This window comes from Schistocerca americana, chromosome 4, assembly GCF_021461395.2.
Source record: "Schistocerca americana isolate TAMUIC-IGC-003095 chromosome 4, iqSchAmer2.1, whole genome shotgun sequence".
In the NCBI taxonomy this organism is placed as follows: Eukaryota; Metazoa; Arthropoda; class Insecta; order Orthoptera; family Acrididae; genus Schistocerca; species Schistocerca americana.
Genome location: NC_060122.1, coordinates 435198384 through 435217323, shown reverse-complemented (window position 1 = coordinate 435217323; position 18940 = coordinate 435198384). Strand labels below are relative to the sequence as shown.

At 42.5% G+C, this 18940-nt stretch overlaps 1 protein-coding gene across 1 annotated transcript in view; it reads left to right on the top strand.

Annotated features, from left to right (window-relative positions):
• The window catches only part of LOC124613529 (tripartite motif-containing protein 45), a 169788-nt gene that overhangs the window by 112231 nt on the left and 38617 nt on the right, over positions 1–18940 (top strand). The window contains exons 7-8 of the mRNA XM_047142239.1: positions 2753–2977; positions 18222–18426. Of these exons, the coding sequence (XP_046998195.1) occupies positions 2753–2977; positions 18222–18426 (430 nt within the window). The remainder of the gene's footprint in view (positions 1–2752; positions 2978–18221; positions 18427–18940) is intronic.

Sequence of the window (18940 nt, the reverse complement as noted above, 5' to 3'; positions counted from 1 at the left end):
TGTCAAGACTGTGCCTAGAATACTAAATTTCCGGCATTAACTCTCACCACAGACAATGCAGTGGCCGACGGCCTTCACTTAAAGACCGAGAGCAGCTGCGTTTGCGTAGAGTTCTCAGAGCTAATAGACAAGCAACACTGTTCGAAATAACTGCAGAAATCAATGTGGGGCGTACGACGAACGGATCCTTCAGGACAGCGAGGCAAAACTTCGGCATTTTAACTGGTTACGGCAGCAGAAGGCTGACGCAAGTGTCTTTGCTAGCAGCACTACATCGCCTGCAACGCCTGTCCTGGGCTCGTGACCATATCGATTGGACCCTGTACTACTGGAAAATTGTGGCCTGATTTCTGCTGGTAAGAGCTGGTGGTAGTGTTCGATAGTGGCGCTTACTCCACGAAGCCATGGACCCAACTTGTCATTAAGGCATTGTGTAAGCCGGTGGTGGTTCCATAATGGTGTGAGCAGTGTTTACATGGAATGGTCTGGGTCCTCTGGTTCAACTGAAACAATCATTGATTGGAAGTCATTATGTTCGGCTACTTGGAGGCCATCTGCTGCCGTTCATGGACTTCATGTTCCCAAACAACAATGGAATTTTTATGGATGACAATTAGCCATGTTACAGGACCGCAATTGTTCGCAATTGGTTTGAAAACATTCTGGACAATTCGAGCGAATGATGTCTCCACCCAGAACGTCCGTGGTGAATTATATCGAACATTTACGGGACATAATCGAGAGGTAATTTCGTGCACAAAATCTTGCACTGACAACACTTTCGCATTTATGGACGGTTGCAGAGGTAGCATGGCTCAATATTTCTGCAGGATTCTTCCAACGACTTCCTGAGTCCGTGCCACGTCGTGATGCTGCTCTGCGCCAGGCAAAAGGAGGTCCGAGACGATATTATGAGGTATCCCATTACTTGTCATTTCAGTGTATTACCGTTTCATTTTACAATGAAAAAATAACAACTGTGTCTGACTCATTGACAATTATTAATATCAGTATAATGGAAGAAAATGTGTTAGGAAGCAAGGCGTGTGGAATAATCATTCTTTACTACACTATTGGTCATTAAAATTGCTACACCAAGAAGAAATGCAGATGATAAAGAGGGTATTCATTGGACAAATATATTATACTAGAACTGACATGTCATTACATTTTCACGCAATTTGGGTGCATAGATCCTGAGAAATCAGTACCCAGAACAACCACCTCTGGCCGTAATAACGGCCCTGATACGCCTGGGCATTGAGTCAAACAGAGCTTGGATGGCGTGTACAGGTACAGCTGTGCCCTTGCAGCTTCAACACGATACCACAGTTCATCAAGAGTAGTGACTGGCATATTGTGGCGAGCCAGTTACACGGCCACCATTGACCAGACGTTTCCAGTTGGTGAGAGATCTGGAGAATGTGCTTGCCAGGGCAGCAGTCAAACATTTTCTGTATCCAGAAAGGCCTGTGCAGGACCTGCTACATGCGGTCGTACGTTATCCTGCTGAAATGTAGGGTTTCGCAGGGATGGGAAGAAGGGTAGAGCCACGGGTCGTAACACATCTGAAATGTAACGTCCACTGTTCAAATGCTGTTCACTGTTCAGTGCGAACAAGAGGTGACCGAGACGTGTAACCAATGGCACCCCATACCATCACGCCGGGTAATACGCCAGTATGGCGATGACGAATACACGCTTCCAATGTGCGTTCACCGTGATGTCGCCAAGCACGGATGCGACCATCATGATGTTGTAAGCAGAACCTGGATTCATCCGAAAAAATGACGTTTTGCCATTCGTGCACCCAGATTCGTCGTTGTGTACACCATCGCAGGCGCTCCTGTCTGTGATGCAGCGTCAATGGTAACCGCAGCCATGGTTTCCGAGCTGATAGTCCATGCTGCTGCAAACGTCGTCGAACTGTTCGTGCAGATGGTTGTTGTCTTGTAAACGTCCCCATCTGTTGACTCAGCGATCGAGAGGTGGCTGCACCGTCCGTTACAGCCATGCGGATAAGATGTCTGTCATCTCGACTGCTAGTGATACGAAGCCGTTGGGATCCAGCACGGCGTTCCGTATTACCCTCCTGAACCTACCGATTCCATATTCTGCTAAGAGCCATTGGATCTCGACCAACGCGAGCGGCAACGTCGCGATACGATAAACCGCAATCGCGATAGGCTACAATTCGACCTTTATCAAAGTCATAAACGTGATGGTACACATTTCTCCTCCTTACACGCGGCATCACAACAACGTTTCACCGGACAACGCCGGTAAACTGCTGTTTGTGTATGAGAAATCGGTTGGAAACTTTCCTCATGTGAGCACGTTGTAGGTGTCGCCACCGGCCCAACCTTGTGTGAATGCTCTGAAAAGCTAATCATTTGCATATCACAGAATCTTCTTCCTGTCGGTTAAATTTCGGGTCTGTAGCCCGTCATGTTCGTGGTGTAGCAATTTTATGGCCAGTAGTGTAGAACTGGAAAGACATTGGCACCATTTCCTGGAAACTGAAAATCATTCATTACTAAAAGCAATTACCAAATGTGGAAAAGCATTGAGATGAGGCGGTTTCCTCTGTCTTGCATGACACAGCAATGCAGTATCTACATTTTAATGACATTCGCTGGAACGTCACCCCTAGTGTTTTCTTTTGATCGTTTGTTCGTACTCGCTATGCTCCTCGTTGTTCCACTCTGTGTGGGGAATGTTTCCTTTCTCGTGACTCGGCTGGTGGGCGCAGACGCGGTGCAGCCAGGTGTCGGACGAGGTGGAGCGCTTCATCGAGTCGTACTCGGCGGCGCTGGAGGAGCACCGGCGCTCGCTGCAGCGGCAGGTGCAGGAGGCGCGCGCCGCCAAGCTGCAGCTGGTCGAGGCGCACGCCCGCCACCTGCACAGCCGCGCCGACCAGGCCGCCACCGCCGTCGCCTTCACCGAGGACCTCCTCGCAGAGGCCTCCGACGTCGAGGTGCGTCTTCCACCCCCTCACGAGCTCCACCTACAAACTACTGACACGTCTTACGCGGGGATCGTCAGACCTGTTGATAACGGATTTTGAAGGGACTTATGTATGTTGCAGAGGGAGAGGGCCCTGTTCTGATTAGGCTTTTCAGGCGACGGCCCATAGTTTCCGGAAAAATCGATGTTGAATTCTTCATGTGTGTCTCCTACACCTTTAATGTCAGTCTTGTTTCGAACTACCGAGCGTAGCGCAGCAGCTAAGGTTCAAAGCCGCTATGCTAGTGGTTCTGTTTCAAATCCTGAACATGTTCTTTAACTTTTTCTCAATTTCATCGTGTAGAATGCCTTTAAAGGGGTAACACTAGTGTAGAATTATCAAAAAATCTTTTTTTATTGCCGTAAAAGATGATTTGAACCTTGTGGAATATGAGGCAAAAAGTCTAATCCCCGGAAAAAAAATTGTTCTACGGAAATACGAGCTCCTCCTCTAGCGCCTCAGATGACTCGAAACGGCCTGCCTGCGCCAACTCGATACCCCCTGTAGCGTCTGTATATAGTTTAGAAACGTTTCAAAACAATGACGCGTTTGCTTGGCGTCAGGAATAATCAGTACGTGTATGAAAAAGGCAATTCTTTCGCTTCTAATCTTAATTTTTGTACGCAGTATTGACTTTTGATAGTATATTTGTACTCTTATAATATACAGTTTTGCCTTTCAACTAAAAATGAGTGATAAAAAGTGTACTCGGGTAGAAAAAGTACGAAAACGTCGTATCCAATACGGCTTCGAAGTAGTATATGTCATCAAAGCTTCCAAGGAATAGATATGAGTCTGAGAGCAGTTTGGAGGGAGTCAGTGCCTCTGCTAAGAAACTGAGAGGCAGTGGCCTGGGTTTTGATGTGAATTACGAATTGAGCCGTTTTCTTTGTTATTTCTGAAAACGAGAAATGTGCGATGCAAGAACGAAGTTCTCGGGCCTTAAGCGTCACAGTAACCATTGCTTGTCAAAATAGCCCAGAAGCTGTTATACCGAGCAATGAGTTTATAAGGTAAGCATATGAAATCAATTGTTGAATCGTCCTATCAATGCACCTGCTTGAAATAGGGCTAAACGGAATTGCAAAGTTTTGTGCATTCATGGAATTGCCACGATCGACATTTCAATCGTCCTACAGTGAACTAGTGAATACGATTTCGAGTTCGACGGAAACAGTTCGACTGGCCAGCCCTTAGATAGCAGATTAATGGCACGAGTTTTCTAAAAGTTGATTTTCTTTCATTTGTTCATGTCTATAGCACATTTCAAAACTCCAAACGCGTTTCTCAAGGATTAAGGTTTTAAAAACAGCACGTAGCATAACTCCAAAAAAGTCAATCTTTCTATCTGAAAATTTAACCACAACTTTGAAATAACATTTTTGATTAGTTAGTATAAACAATATTTACTAACAAATGATTGTCCTTTTTGGTGAAAATTGAACGACGTTATTGAAACACTTGCCAATTATCTAAAAATCGATATATCTAAAACACTCTACGTGGTTCACACTCATGTGTTCACTACACTCATGTAGAATATAGTTTTTTTTTTTCTTTACCAGATTCAAACTGGCACCAGTTATAGTGCGTGCCGCAGGTCGCCTCAAATTCAAAATGCCTTGGGAGAATTGCCGCAATGTCGCCATTTTGTAATATTTTCCGACAATATTTTTTGTATTATACTTAAGTATATGCTTAGCAACCAACCAAAGTATTATTTCTTCAGCACCTGTCCTTCCCCTAAGGAAAAAAGACCTTTTTTAGACCGTTACAGTAGTGTCCCCCTTAAATAGCACGTATATGTCGAGCAAAATTATTCAAGAACAGTCATTTTTGCCGTAGTATTTCATCAACAAATCAAACATTACAGCACACTTTCTTCAAACGTATATTCCGTTTGTGATTCGCAGTTAAAATTCCCAATATTTGGAGAGCTCCACAGAATTCGCAACGATGGACGAAAATTAGCAGCTGCGGAAGATTTCCAGATACAGACAAAAGCACTCATTCCTTATTTTGGCCTGGATTATGTAATTAACACTAATCATACCGGCTGACAGTGTCAATCGACATACAATAGACTCCTTGTGGACCAAGGAGCGGAAACCGTCCTAGTACACACACACAAAAAAAAAAAATCATCAAGATTAGTTATAGTGTCACAGGGCACTGTGCTATAACTGCGCCAAGAAAGATATTCTCTTACGTTTTTTCATGTATGCAAGAACCACCCCTGAAATTTAGTCGGACTGTTCAAAACAGAGTGGACAACTTGACTCATAAATTACAAAATGTTGTCATATGCTCAAAATCAGGGAAGTTAACGAAAGTGCTGTACGAAGAGTTTTGAAAATCTATCATTCTTCCGCAGGAGGACAAGAAAAATTTGTTTACATATTGATTCGTGGGGAGGGCAGACCGATAAAACTACGACCAAATCTCTGTAGGTGAAAGAAAAGCCTGCACGTGCATCATACAGATTATCCCACCCAAATGTGCTCCACTTTTTACGTAAAAAATTCAAACTGCTCCCGGCTTGCTAAAGACTAACGCAGAAATCGCTTCGAGGGAAAACTGTACAAAAATTTATTCTTTAATTCTGATCAATTTAGTGCAGCTCATTTGCAGAGGAGTGATTGAGACGAGTGGCTCGTGTCGAAGTTGATCGAAGAAAGAATAATCTTTCCTAATTTCAACGAACTGTGTTTTGCGGTCAGAAGCGTCTGACAAACCCATGTGCCCTGTAAGGCAATAAGCTTTTATTAAATATACGTAATATTCTACGAATCTTTTTCGGTTGCTTCTACGAGAAATACTATCCGGAATTACGTTCTAGCACAGCAAGCGATGCAAGAAATAGCAAGTACGATGATTCTGTAACAAACAGAATACACATTTGAAGAAAGTTTGTATACTATTTAATGATATTCCTGATGAAATTGAGAGAAGACAAAGTACACGAGCAGAGTCTGAACCTGTACCGCCAGCGTCGTAGCCGTAATTTTATCCGCTACGCCACTCTCACTTGGTTGACAGGCAGAGTTACAAATATAGACCGTACACATAAAACTTCAACATCGATTTTATCGGAAACTAGTGGTCGTCGCATAAAAAGCCGCTAGTCAAGACACTAAGCACCATCATCCTATCCTCGATAATGGCCTCAGATCCAGGGTTCGATTCATCTGGGTGGAGGCGGTTGGGGCGGGTGGTGGTGGGGTGGGGAGGGGAGGAGCGAAGGGAGCGCTCAGCAGGTCACAGTTTGTTACTGTCGCTGTCCGCTCCCCTCGTACCCCCCTGCCTCTATATACTGCCGGAAAAAAATGCAACGCCATCAAGGACACGGTCATTTTATTGGCAAGTACACGTCACAGTAAAGGGTGACCAAGCACTAGCATCAGTAAACAGTGTAACCCTCCTCCCCTCTGGCGATAACACAGGTGTGTATTCTCACACGCAAACGATCATAAAGGTACTGAATAGCATCCTGCGACAGACGGTCCAAGCGTTTTGCGCCTTTTGTTGCAGTCCGGCAATGGTTCTTGCGGGCCCTCGAGACTGAGTGAATTCCCGCTTCATCATGTCCCCGGCGTGTTCAATTGTCCAGAGATCTGGTGATCTTGCCAGTCAGAGCGTATATCAAGTTGCGTCACAACAGCCATACACACTACGTGATCAAAAGTATCCGGACACCCCAAAAATATACGTTTTTCATATTAGTTGCGTTGTGCTGCCATCTACTGCCAGGCACTCCATATCAGCGACCTCAATAGTCATTAGACATCGAGAGAAAGGGGCACTTCGCGGAATTCACGGACTTAGAACGTTGTCAGGTGATTGGGTATCACTTGTGTCATACATCTGTACGCAAGATTTCCACACTCCTAAACATCCCTCGGTCCACTGTTTCCGATGTAGGAGTGAAGTGGAAACGTGAAGGGGCACGTACAGCACAAAAGCGTAAAGACGGACCTCGTCTGTTGACTGACAGAGATTGCCAACAGTTGAAGAGGGTCGTAAGGTCTAATAGGTAGCCATCTATCGAGAACATCACACAGCAATCCCAAACTGCTTCAGAATCCACTGCAAGTACTACGATAGTTAGGTGGGAGGTGAGAAAACTTGGATTTCATGGTCGAACAGCTGCTCATAAGCCACACATCACGCCAATAAATGCCAAACGACGCCTCGCTTGGTGTAAGGGGAGTAAACATTGGACGCTTGAACAACCGAAAAACTTTGTGTGGATTGACGAATCGCGGTACACAATGTGGCGATCCGATGGCAGGGTGTGGGTGTGGCGAATGCCCGGTGAACGTTATCTGCCAGCGTGTGTAGTGCCAACAGTAAAATTCGGAGACAGTGGTGTTATGGTGTGGTGTGGTCGTGTTTTTCATGGAGGGGGCTTGCACCCCTTGTTGTTTCGTGTGGCACTATCACAGCACAGGCCTACATTGATGTTTGAAGCACCTTCTTGCTTCCCACTGTTGAAGAGCAATTCGGGGATGGCGATTGCATTTTTCAACAAGATCGAGCATCTGTTCATAATGCATGGCCTGTGACGGAGTGGTTACACGACAATAACATCCCTGTAATGGACTAGCCTGCAGAGAGTCCTGACATGAATCCTGTAGAACACCTTTAGTATGTCTTGAAATGCCAACTTCGTGCCAGGCCTCACCGACTGACATCGATACCTCTCCTCACTGCAGCACTCCATGAAGAATGGACTGCCATTCCCCAAGAAACCTTCCAGCACCTGACTGAACATATGCTTGCGAGAGTGGAATCTGTCATCAAGGCTAAGGGTGGACCAACACCTTACTGAATTCCAGCACTACCGATGGAGGGTGCCAAAAGCTTTTAAGTAATTTTTACACAGGTGTCCGGATACTTTTGATCACATAGTGTATGCTGTGCATTGTCCTGCTGAACAAACACAGGAATGGTAGTAACATGGGGATAACAGCCTGTCCAGTGAACAAGGATTGGTTACTTTATCCTGCAGAAACATCTTATGTGACCGTGAGTTGTAACTAATGGTCCCCACGTCATAAAGCCTGGGATGGGACTTACGTGTCGTGGGTGAATGAAGTATGGAACAGGTAACTCACCAAGTCTACACCATGCAGGTGTACATCCATCACTCACATACAGACAGAATCTACTCTCATCACTGAAGACAACAGAGCGCCTTATTGCTGTCCAGTCAACTCTTCCACGACCCCAGAGTAGCTTGATGGTGCCATGCTGTCAGTGGCAGCCTAACCAGACTCATACTGTATGTGATCTCAATCCTGTTGCAAGCAGGTGTTCCCGATGGTCCCTGATGACACAGCAGGTACAATATGTGCCTGGATTTTATCCCTAGATGATGCTCAGTCAACCACTGCTGCTCACGCAATGTGAAAATGTTCCACAGACCACTGCTGAAAGCAGTGAAACATCACCAATGATTTGTGCCTAAGGTGTGCAGCAATCCGTCGATATGTCCCTCCAGCTTCCCTCGGGCCCACAGTGTGATCCCGTTCAAATGGTTGCAGCTACTAAATAGTTCATAGTGGTCGGTAAGGCCTGGTTGTACCATAGAGTGAATGTTGCAAACACTGTTCCTCTTTAAACTGTCCACAGCTGCTGTCTGCAAAGTCAAATAGAGGGCCTACCATCCCATCGCCGATGACCGCGACAAATGAATCACTGACACTAAAATTCCCTCAATATGCCCATATTATACCCTGGTGCCAATGAACACAGTCCTTGAGAGAGTTTCATTTTTTTTCTGGCAGTGTATGACTCTCGTTGTCAGCCCCACCTTTAACGTGCCACAGATATGCTCAATTTAAATTATAATAACAATAAAGTGCAAAAAAATCTCATTATAATCATAATAAATTGTTTAATTACCATAAGTATTTTAATGTACAGTAATAATAACAATGACGATAGTAATAATAATTTGTTGATAACAGTGAATAGTACATTGATTTAGCATAACATCCAAGATACTGATAGAAAAGTACGAACTTTGAAAATCATTCCTCCGAAAATTTGAGAAGTGGGCTTGCATATGTCACGCAGTTAATTTAAGAACCATAATAACGACATATTCTCACAACTCTGATAATGTCGAAATTTACATAAAATAAAATCGAAGTGTGCACTCACAGTTATCACTGTTTCACCAAGCACTACAGCTGCGAACACTGATCTGCAGACTATGGCTATGTAAATAAAGTGAATGATCTTTCTTTCAGGTATTTCCGCCTATGTTTGGGAGGTCAGTTTCTTCCATACAAGGAAACATCACCAACTTGACTTTGTGTTTTAAGAGGAAAGCAGCACAGTTACAAGATATCACCCCAGAAATCGATCCCACCATAATCCTCATAGTACACAGTTACAACTTTCTGAATGTGCTGCTTTTAAACTAGGCGCGTACCATCTGTTTGTCACTCGCTCCGCTCCACAGCGGCCGCCTAATGCCCGAGCACGAACGACAACCAGAACCCTCATACTCGCGGGTTTCGAAGGTGAGGGAATAGGAAGGGCGACGTGGCTACATCTGTCCAACGTATTTTGAAATTTTGTTCAATGACACACGTTATTTTACACGAAAAAAAATGTCAGTAATGTGAGTACCGAATGTAATATGTCAACCTCATGCACATATACATTTAATATTATTTTAATAGTATTCTCGTGATCGTATTCTGCAGCAGTTAATATTTATTGTACATCAAAATGAGTAAACCTAAGCAACTGAAGAATTATTGTGAAATTAATGATTTCGAGTTAAAATTTGGTCATGCCAACCACAATGAAGAACAGTGAACTCCCGAAAATGTACTTCACTTTAACATTGTCAACTTTACAACCCAAAGAAAAAACACACAACAGCGATGTTAATAATTAAATACCGCTTGGCTATTTCTTTAGTGAGGCATTCGTTTACACTGTAATTGCGAATCGCTAAATAAAAGTGTTCAAAGCAATGAGGTCTCTGGTACCAACTACAAATTATAAACCTCACACTTTGACACAATGAACAAATCATGTTACCAATATCAGAACAGTAATTAATTAGAAGTTTATAAGTGATCTACTTGGTCGTTGGTGTAGCTGCTTCGATACCATGCGTGCTAGAAGATCGGTCGAAATACTGATGTACATAACTGGCAGTAAAGAAGAGACTGCATTTCAAGTATGTTGTTGATCTGGCCGAAGCTCACATCGATGCCCAGATGTTGTGGCGAGCTCTTAAACTTTCAGACAAAACCATCAATATGCAGAAGCCAAATACATCCAGTGCTCGACATCATCTAATTCCACATGGAGGTATCGGCAATACAAAAACTGCAGTGTTTTCTATTCCGTGTTTTAGTAATTTAAAGTTCCTCCTGATGGTCCTGAAAGATAGGTCTCCCTTCTTTCTGATTTACAGCTCGTTTCATAAACTCTTCTGTTACGGACAGTGGCAAAGTGGTATCTGAGGATATTGCGCCTTCACAGCAGGCTTCATTATAACTAACTTCCTCGTTTTCACATCCCTGCCCCATTGTATCAATGAAGCTATAGGACGAATGTGACTGTTACAAGGGCAGCCTCACTATCATCATCGTCATCCTCTCCTGAAAGAAGCATCGAACGTCAGTACCCGATTTTGCTCTACCTCTAGCATGTCTTCATTCGCGAAGTTGTCTTCGACTGTTGCAACGAAACTGAAATATATAAAAAGTAACCCCTTACAATTTCGTTTGCCTTGTATAAAAGTCAGTCTAATAGCCGCAAATAACGATGCTTACCAGTCACTACTTTCAGGAGTAGGCCTACTCATTTTTCACGTTTAAGCGTTGCAATTGGATCGTCAATCCGTACCGCTCCTGCTAATGCTGATCTGTCACTGACTCACCGCGTTATGAATAAAACCTGTTACTGCACTATACAGTATTTGGCATTCGAGTATGATGTGAATGCGTGGGGCGGGCTGGTGACGAACGCCCAGCGAATGCGAAGTTTAAAAGATGTACATTCAGAAGGTCGTAACAGTATACTATCAGAACTATGGTCCAAATTTTCGGGAGGGATTGATTGCTGGGGTAAATATATCGCTGTGCTTACTTTTTTTCTCCTTAAAACGTGACGTAAGGCTGGCGATGTTTCCTTCTTAGTCGAGTGTCTTTCCCTTCCCGTCCTCTCTTATCAACTTCCTGTGACACGCCGATTCTACTACCTGGAGACTCACGAGCCATGTCTGATTTGTTGTTGACAGCACGGTGCATAATGCCTTTACCTGGCTGAATATTCTCGGCAACCACTCAGGCTGCAAGCCCGCCCCCTCAGACAAACAACCGAAAAGTATACTGTTTTAAACTGTAGCTTCAAAGTTCTAGAATTCCTTTACATTTTCAAGACTTTTTTGTTTACATGCTACTCTATTCTCTGAAAGTTAGGTGCGAATTTTGGAAGCGGTTCCACTAAAATCTGTTTGTGGGCTGACGGATCAAGACTGCTGTCCCCTTGGATCTGCACCTAATTTTGGCATGGTAGACAGTCTGCACTTTTCTTCAGGTATATCAAATGAAAATGAAATCACTTATCAGTTATTATATTTTATAGAGCTGCCTCATTGCTGGGATGCTGACTGCTACATTTTATTTGTTGTACCAAATAATTCCAGACGTTTTCTATGGAATTCACAATCAGTGATTTAGTGGGCCAGTTGAGGTGCAATAGGGTGCATGGCTGTTCATCAAACCAGATGTGTGTGTGCAGCCCTCTGTAAAGGGTGTCGTCATCTTGCAAGATGATGGTGTTCACAGCACATCATGAAGAGTAGAAGAAAGGGAACTCTCGTTCACCAAATATTGAATTAAACATCCTGGATCATTGTCACAGTAGACTGAATGAGTGGGCCCAAGTCAAAGTACAGCAAATACCCCTAAAATATCATTCAACCACCTTTGGCCTGAACTATAACTTCCATTCACTTTTGGTTAAATGCCTCATTACGCCGTTGGTGCACTAGGTGCCTTGTATCAGTTGAAAAGAGGCAAAATCACGACTTGTAGGGCCTAACTATGTGTCTCTGCTCTGCCGTTGTTTCTGTATCTTCTCACATATTGAAGGTGTGTAGCTTTATATCACTCTAAAAAGAAATTGCTTTTAGCAAGATACCCTGTTCCAAATGTCAATTGCATGCAATTCCTTTTGCAGTGTTCATCTCCAAACTGTTTGAGATGGGCCTGTAATTCATTGACACTACCAAATCTTACTGTTATGGCTGGGAGTGGTACACCCTTCCTTGCAAACACAATGGACAGCCGAGATTGACACGCCATCAAATCAAACTATGTCATTCATAGTGCAGTCATGGGTACTTTCAAATGTAGTTTCTTTTTCAAGTTGACCCATCTCAGTGTGCTGATTCCACACAACCAATCTGTGGATGTGTCAGAGATAGTAAGTGCTCTGCAGCTATGAGGAGTGTCGACTACAGTTTGGCTTAAGTGTGCTATTCTGTCATTGTAATAGGGGTTATTATCATATGGAAGAAAGTCGCAACCAGTAATGTTGCACAAGTAGAAGACTTGAACACCTGTCTTCTCCAGTGCATGTGTCATCTGCTCCCCCACTGGGCTTTGTCTTACTGTATCCAGTAGCTGTCTGACTTTATCTGGTGGTGATATCTGTGTGTCCTCCAGACAGCTGTTATTTTCTCTGTTGACAGTGTATGGTTTGAGATACATACTTATTTTGGTTTTCTGCGGTGGAATATTTGGCCTAGCTTATGAGAAACCTAAAGCAACTTGAACTTTGTGCCTATTCTTCTTTCGCATTATTCGTCAGGATGTATTTGGACTACATGCGAGAAATGAATTGGGTCCACATGTTACCAGAAAAACATGCAAGCCCTAAGATGAAGTAACTTTTTAAAAAACATGTTTTTTTACACTTAACTTTTTACTCAAATGGGCAGAGCAGATGGTCATTTTCTCTCACTACATAAGCAAATGGACTCTTGCACTGTACAGAAGCTTGCCAAATAGATATTCATGGTCCAGTTACATTACTGTGACCACCACCTATTTTTGAAGGCAATGTGCAATAAGCACTCACAGATGGCACGTGACAGAACTAGCAATGAAGGATATGTAAAGTCTATTGAGGGGACATGGAAAAAGGTGCAGTCATTGTCATAATGTGGCAACGGAGTGACTTATTTGACATCCAAAAGGACTTTTTCATTGGCTCCCAGGTCATGAGTGGAAGCTAAGTTTGTAAACTGTTCTTGTGCTGTCATGGTTAAACTATACCGTTCATGACAAAATGGTGTGCTCCAAAACCGGCACAAAGGAAAGTTTAGTGCATCATGGGCCATAGATGATGGGTGAACAAAAGCTGCAGATACGTGCACATTTGAATAGGTGTGTAACTGTTGAGCAACTGACTGATCAGAAGAACCAAGGGGCTACCAAAAGTCTCTTCTCAACAACTGTTAAACCAATATTGTTGTGTATGGGCCCCAGCAGCAGGCACCTAGTTCATGCAGCCCTGCTGACTGCTCAACATCAGTAACAAAAGCTGGATTTTACATGCCAACACTGCGACTGAATGTCCATTAAATGGTGACAGGTGGCCTTTTCAGATGAATCATATTTTATGCTCCATCAGAAAGATGGAGTGTGAAAGATTGAAAACAAACAGCCTGCAACAATCAGCACAAGCATCCAAGCAAGAGGAGGGAGCATCACAGTCTGAGGAATGTTTTCGTGGCTTTCCTTGGGTGATCTCATCATTCTGTAAGGCACAATGGTACAATACATTGACATAAGTACACACTATCCATGGGGGCCATGACCACCCCTACATGCAATTCATCTTTCCTCAGCATGATGGCATTCAACAGCAGAACAGTATGTTACACAGCTCACAGTGTACTAGTGATTTGAAGAGCAGCAGTATGAGTTTTCCGTACCCTTCTGACTACCTGACTCTCCAGATTTAAACCCTGTCAAATATCTGTGGGACCACCTCGATTGTGCTGTATGCGCCTTGAATTCTCAACCAAGAAACCTAACACAGGCAGCCATGGCATTGGAGTTGGTGTGGCTCCACATCCCTGTCAGTACAATATAGAACCTCACTGTCTTCCTGCATGTCTTGCAGCAGTCTGCGCTGTAAAAGTAGGCTTTTGACAGGTAGGCTCGTTACTGTTATGGACAGTGTATAAGTCTATGCTAATGTGTGTAAATTTCGATGCCCATCATCCATTTAGAGATGAAAACTAGAGTACCTTTATAACTAATGACTTCTTTATTCAACAAACAAAATAGTAAAACATAATGAATTTTCAGGTAACCTAATTTTGTTTCTACAATCATTATAGCTTGAACAACTTATAACTTAAGTTTACTTGCTTTGGCAAAGACAGAACTAAAACATTTATGTACTTGGGATTTTTATACGCCACCTACTTGAAATGTAATAAAGTCTTGCACATCTACTTTCATGAAAACCAAGTACATGTCTGCAATCACAAACAAACAAGGATCTATAGCTTGAAGGGTGAAAGTCAGACATATTTTTGATAGAGTTCAAAATCATCTAACAGGTCTTATATAAAAAATTTCAGGAAAAATATGTTAGTAGGATTTTTGCTATTTAACTGGTTTAGTGAGAATTCAAGCAGCTCCAGCCCATAATGTTACAAATTTCTTAAGAATAAGTACGTAAATAAGAAGCTGAAAATAGAGGTGGAGTTCTTGAAAAATATATTTTGGTGACTTGATGCAGTAGTAGTTTTTTTAGGTAGTATATCTCTTGTAATGTCAAGAAGTAATATGAAATTTATATTCGGGAAATATTTAATCACATAATATTATATCTTGCAGGTCTTTGTGATGGGTATTGTGCACGAAAAGACCATTTGCAACTTATTGATTACCTACTTTAACTCTGTTGCACTCTACATTAATGCAGACTGTTGGCACAACCATGTAAAAAGTACTATTTATTTTTCTCAGCACTGTGCAGCTGACAAAGCAGAACACAGGTGAAAAGTTCTTGATTGCCTTGGATTCCATACGTTTTAAGGAATATCTTTACCCATGTGGACATAATCAGTGAAGGAGTAATGGAGCTCTTATCTAAAATGACAGAGCTGATAGAGGAAAATCCATAGCTTCTTGCAGCTGATCAGTTCTGTATAGCTTCATTGATTTCATACAGCTGTTCAATGAGAATTGTCACATCAGGCACTGTCTATAAAGGTTTTCTAAGATTTTGGCTGGTAGCTGCCAAGTACTTCCTTTGGAATCGTCACATCTTTAATGCTACCTTTCGTGGAGCTACAAAGTTAGTGAACTCAATTACTCCACAACAGATGTCCAGTGTGTCTGTGAAAACCCTCTACACTGGCTTGCTGGATGAGGCAATCTGCCTCCAGCAGTGACGGTTGTTCCTTGATTGGTGGTAGCCGAGATACTGACACACATGGTGTGCGTGTGAAAATCTGGTGGGAACATTTACAGGCCACCACAGTGAGTGGTGAAATGTACTGATTTTACCATTGTCACATTCCATTAGCAAATGTTGTGCAGAAACAAGTGTTGGTAAGCCTCCATTATGTGTTTGAATCTCTGTAATTTTATCTACATGATCTTTTTTCAAGGTATATTTAGCACAAAGCAATATATTGGTTGTCTGCTCTAGGAATGTAAATTCTTAGAATTTTAATAGCAAACTACATTGAGATCCACACCACCGCACTGTGACTGAAATGGATGGGTATCTTTGTGATGCTTTTGTACTTACTGCACAAAACCATGACAAAATGAACTGATCTGCTTTATTTCCTCTAGCAATTCTATCTGGTAAGAGTTACAGATTGAAGAGCAACACTCAACTATTGGTTGAACGAGGATTTTCTGGCCACCTCCTTCGTGAATGGACTACACTTCCTGGGGATCCCTTCAATGAATCTCACTACATCTTTGGCCTTTCCTATGATTAATTGCATGGTTTTATTTCATATGCCTACTTTCAGATATTTAGTCAATGTGACTATTTCCAGTGGTTGTTTGGCCATTGTCCAATGGAACAAAAACAGGTATTTTCTACTGTCTGAGTGGAATACATCATATTTCTCTACAGTGAGGGTAAACTGCCAAACCCTACATCAAGTATCGCTCCTTTGTATATCTTTCTGTATTTTGCTGCAATTTGCTAGCCTAGTGACTTCCCTATATATGAAAACAGCATCTGCCAACACCCTCATGGAGTTTCTAAAGTTATCCACTCAATCCTTTACATGTATAGTTCATAGTAATGGCCAAATAATACTCCCTTAGCCTTAGCTACTTTTATACCTGAAGACTTGTCTCTGTTAAGAATGCTGTACTGTGTTCCCCCATGTGGAACCGTACTGAATGCTTTCTGGAAGAGAAGAAACACTGCATCATCCTGGGTGTCAGTATCCACTATCTTCTCAGTCTCAAGAGCATAGTGAGCTGGGCTTCAAAAGATTGTTATTTGCAGAATCCATGTTGTTTCCTGCAGAGGAGGGTTTCAGTTTCCACAAAGGTCATAATACATAAGAATCAAATGTTTTCCAAAATTCTACAACATATTGATGAATATTGCAATCTGTGACTAATGAGGCTGTATTCTCCCTTCTCCAAAATCAGTACGTAATTTTTATCAGGCCCACGGACGAATTGTCTCTACCCTAAAACACAACACTTGCTTACAACATACGCGTTCTGCTACTTTAGCAGCATCATCCTGCTCATAGCGCATGTCCTGCCTATTAAGGGGGTGGAGGGGGATGAGAGTGCTACAGCTCTCCACTAGATAACTGAAGTCAAGAATTCTGCATTCAAGATTGTCAAAGAATTATCTGAGCCACTGGTTTAAGCCACACCAAGGCGATCCTGGCCGCCTGACAGAGCTAACTAAGCTACACACTCGTCCCTCCAGCCCCACCCCCTTGGGTAAAACTACCTTTCTGCAAAAGTTTCTATGCAGACTAGTAAATTTTACAATTTTGTAGGTATATTTAATAAAAATGAAGCACAGTAAAACTGCATGTCCAGTGAAATTTGCTACAATAAATACATGGGTTGAACATTTAGCACAGCGATTAGCAACAAAACTGAATACTTATGGTGCTTTAGCATGTACCAGTTTCATTTGCACTATAACAACAACAACAATATACCTAATACGTAAGTAAGGCTTTCACCAGGTCCTAGAGCAACACAGCTAATGACCAATGGCAGAGCCTATGTTTGTTTGCGTAAGGGCTAAACTTAAATCAACAGTATTTAGCTGTCAATAAGCATGACTAGCAATTCCTGCAATATTATTAATCAGAAACATAAGGTTTGTTCTGGATTTATTTTTTGTTTCCACAACATAGTCACACAACTGAAATTAGGGAGCAGCAAAACTACAGCCTAGAGAGGCAAGGAAATTACATAACCCCTCCATCTTTCTTGTAAGCTGCCTCCATCACTGTGTCTTGCTCCAGTTCTCAACCGACAAAAATCAAGAGCCATTAGCTTCAGCACCCAATTGCAGACCTATGAGATTCCACAATACCACATGGAAGTAGCAGCACAAACTCCATTGTCGAACACGGGCAAGTCGTTTAGGTTGCACCTGAATGAACGAAGTGCACCTTTGACACACAAACCATGTCAGCGACAGACGAACTGATCAATAGTTGTCACTTCTTTATGATGCTGCTCAGATGAAGTGGGGGTTTAGAAATGACACTGACAACAGTGCACATTTACAGTTGCTAGCTAGGAAAAGACTTCCTCACAAGGCAGAAGACGGATTGTGAGGGGTAGGAGAACTCATATACTTCTCCCAGTTACTTCTTAAACCATTGTCTTTTTATGCTTTGTTTTTCTTTTTTCATTAATTTTTCCATCTGTCAGTGCCCATGCCCTCAGCGGACACCTATCTGGCCACCCTAACAGCATGGTCCTGATAAAAACAAAGGATTCTTCTTCTGACTAACAAATGACTTTACCTTTGTACGTGAGATTTAATTACCCATTGATTCATGAGAACTACTCCCCTTTTTTCCGGAATACTAATTTATTAAGAAGTTGATATGATGTTGTGAGTCATCTTGAATCATTTAACAGAAAGGAAGAAGTTTATCATAGTGGATGCTCAAATGGCAGACTTGGTGTTTCAGCTGCTGACGCTGGTCTCCCCAGTGCTGCGTCGTCTGGAATGGTGCTGCAACAATGGGGCTAGTGGCAGCCTCATGGAACCACGTGTGTCTGACTGCCTGCAGTTCCTTCCTGAGGAGGGCTGTGGCCGAATCAAATCACACACTCTCTTTGGCGTCATAACAACACAGACAGTGTCTCCACAACACTGCACGCTCAACACTGACAGTAAGTGCTACTGAACGAGAAGCATCAATTCAGTATCAGATCAGTGAAAACTGAGAAGTTTGTCTGGAGACATTCTATGTTAGGTCCATTTCATTAATGCCAATTAAATACAAAAATTATTGTCATGAGTTACTTTTATTTACCTTTTCACTGTGTGTCTCAGAGGATTATACCTTCATCACCAGGTGGATTTAATGAAACAAACAGTTCATATGAACAGTTTTCTGTGCAACCTGTGGCACTGCCTATCAGTTGCCACAGGCTTTTGGTACAAAATATATTTACATTAAACACTAACGTAAATTCCTGGATGGAACAATAAAGGCAACCACTCACCTACAGCAGACTGATGTGTCGAGCACAGAAACACATAATGGAAAGTAGTATTCACACTAGCTTTCATGCTCTTGCTCTTTTTCTGCTAAAAGTACACACATCCACAGACACCCAGAAGTACATGCTCCTGGTCAATGCAAGCAAGGTAGTGTACGTTTATCTGTGTGGGTGTGTGTGT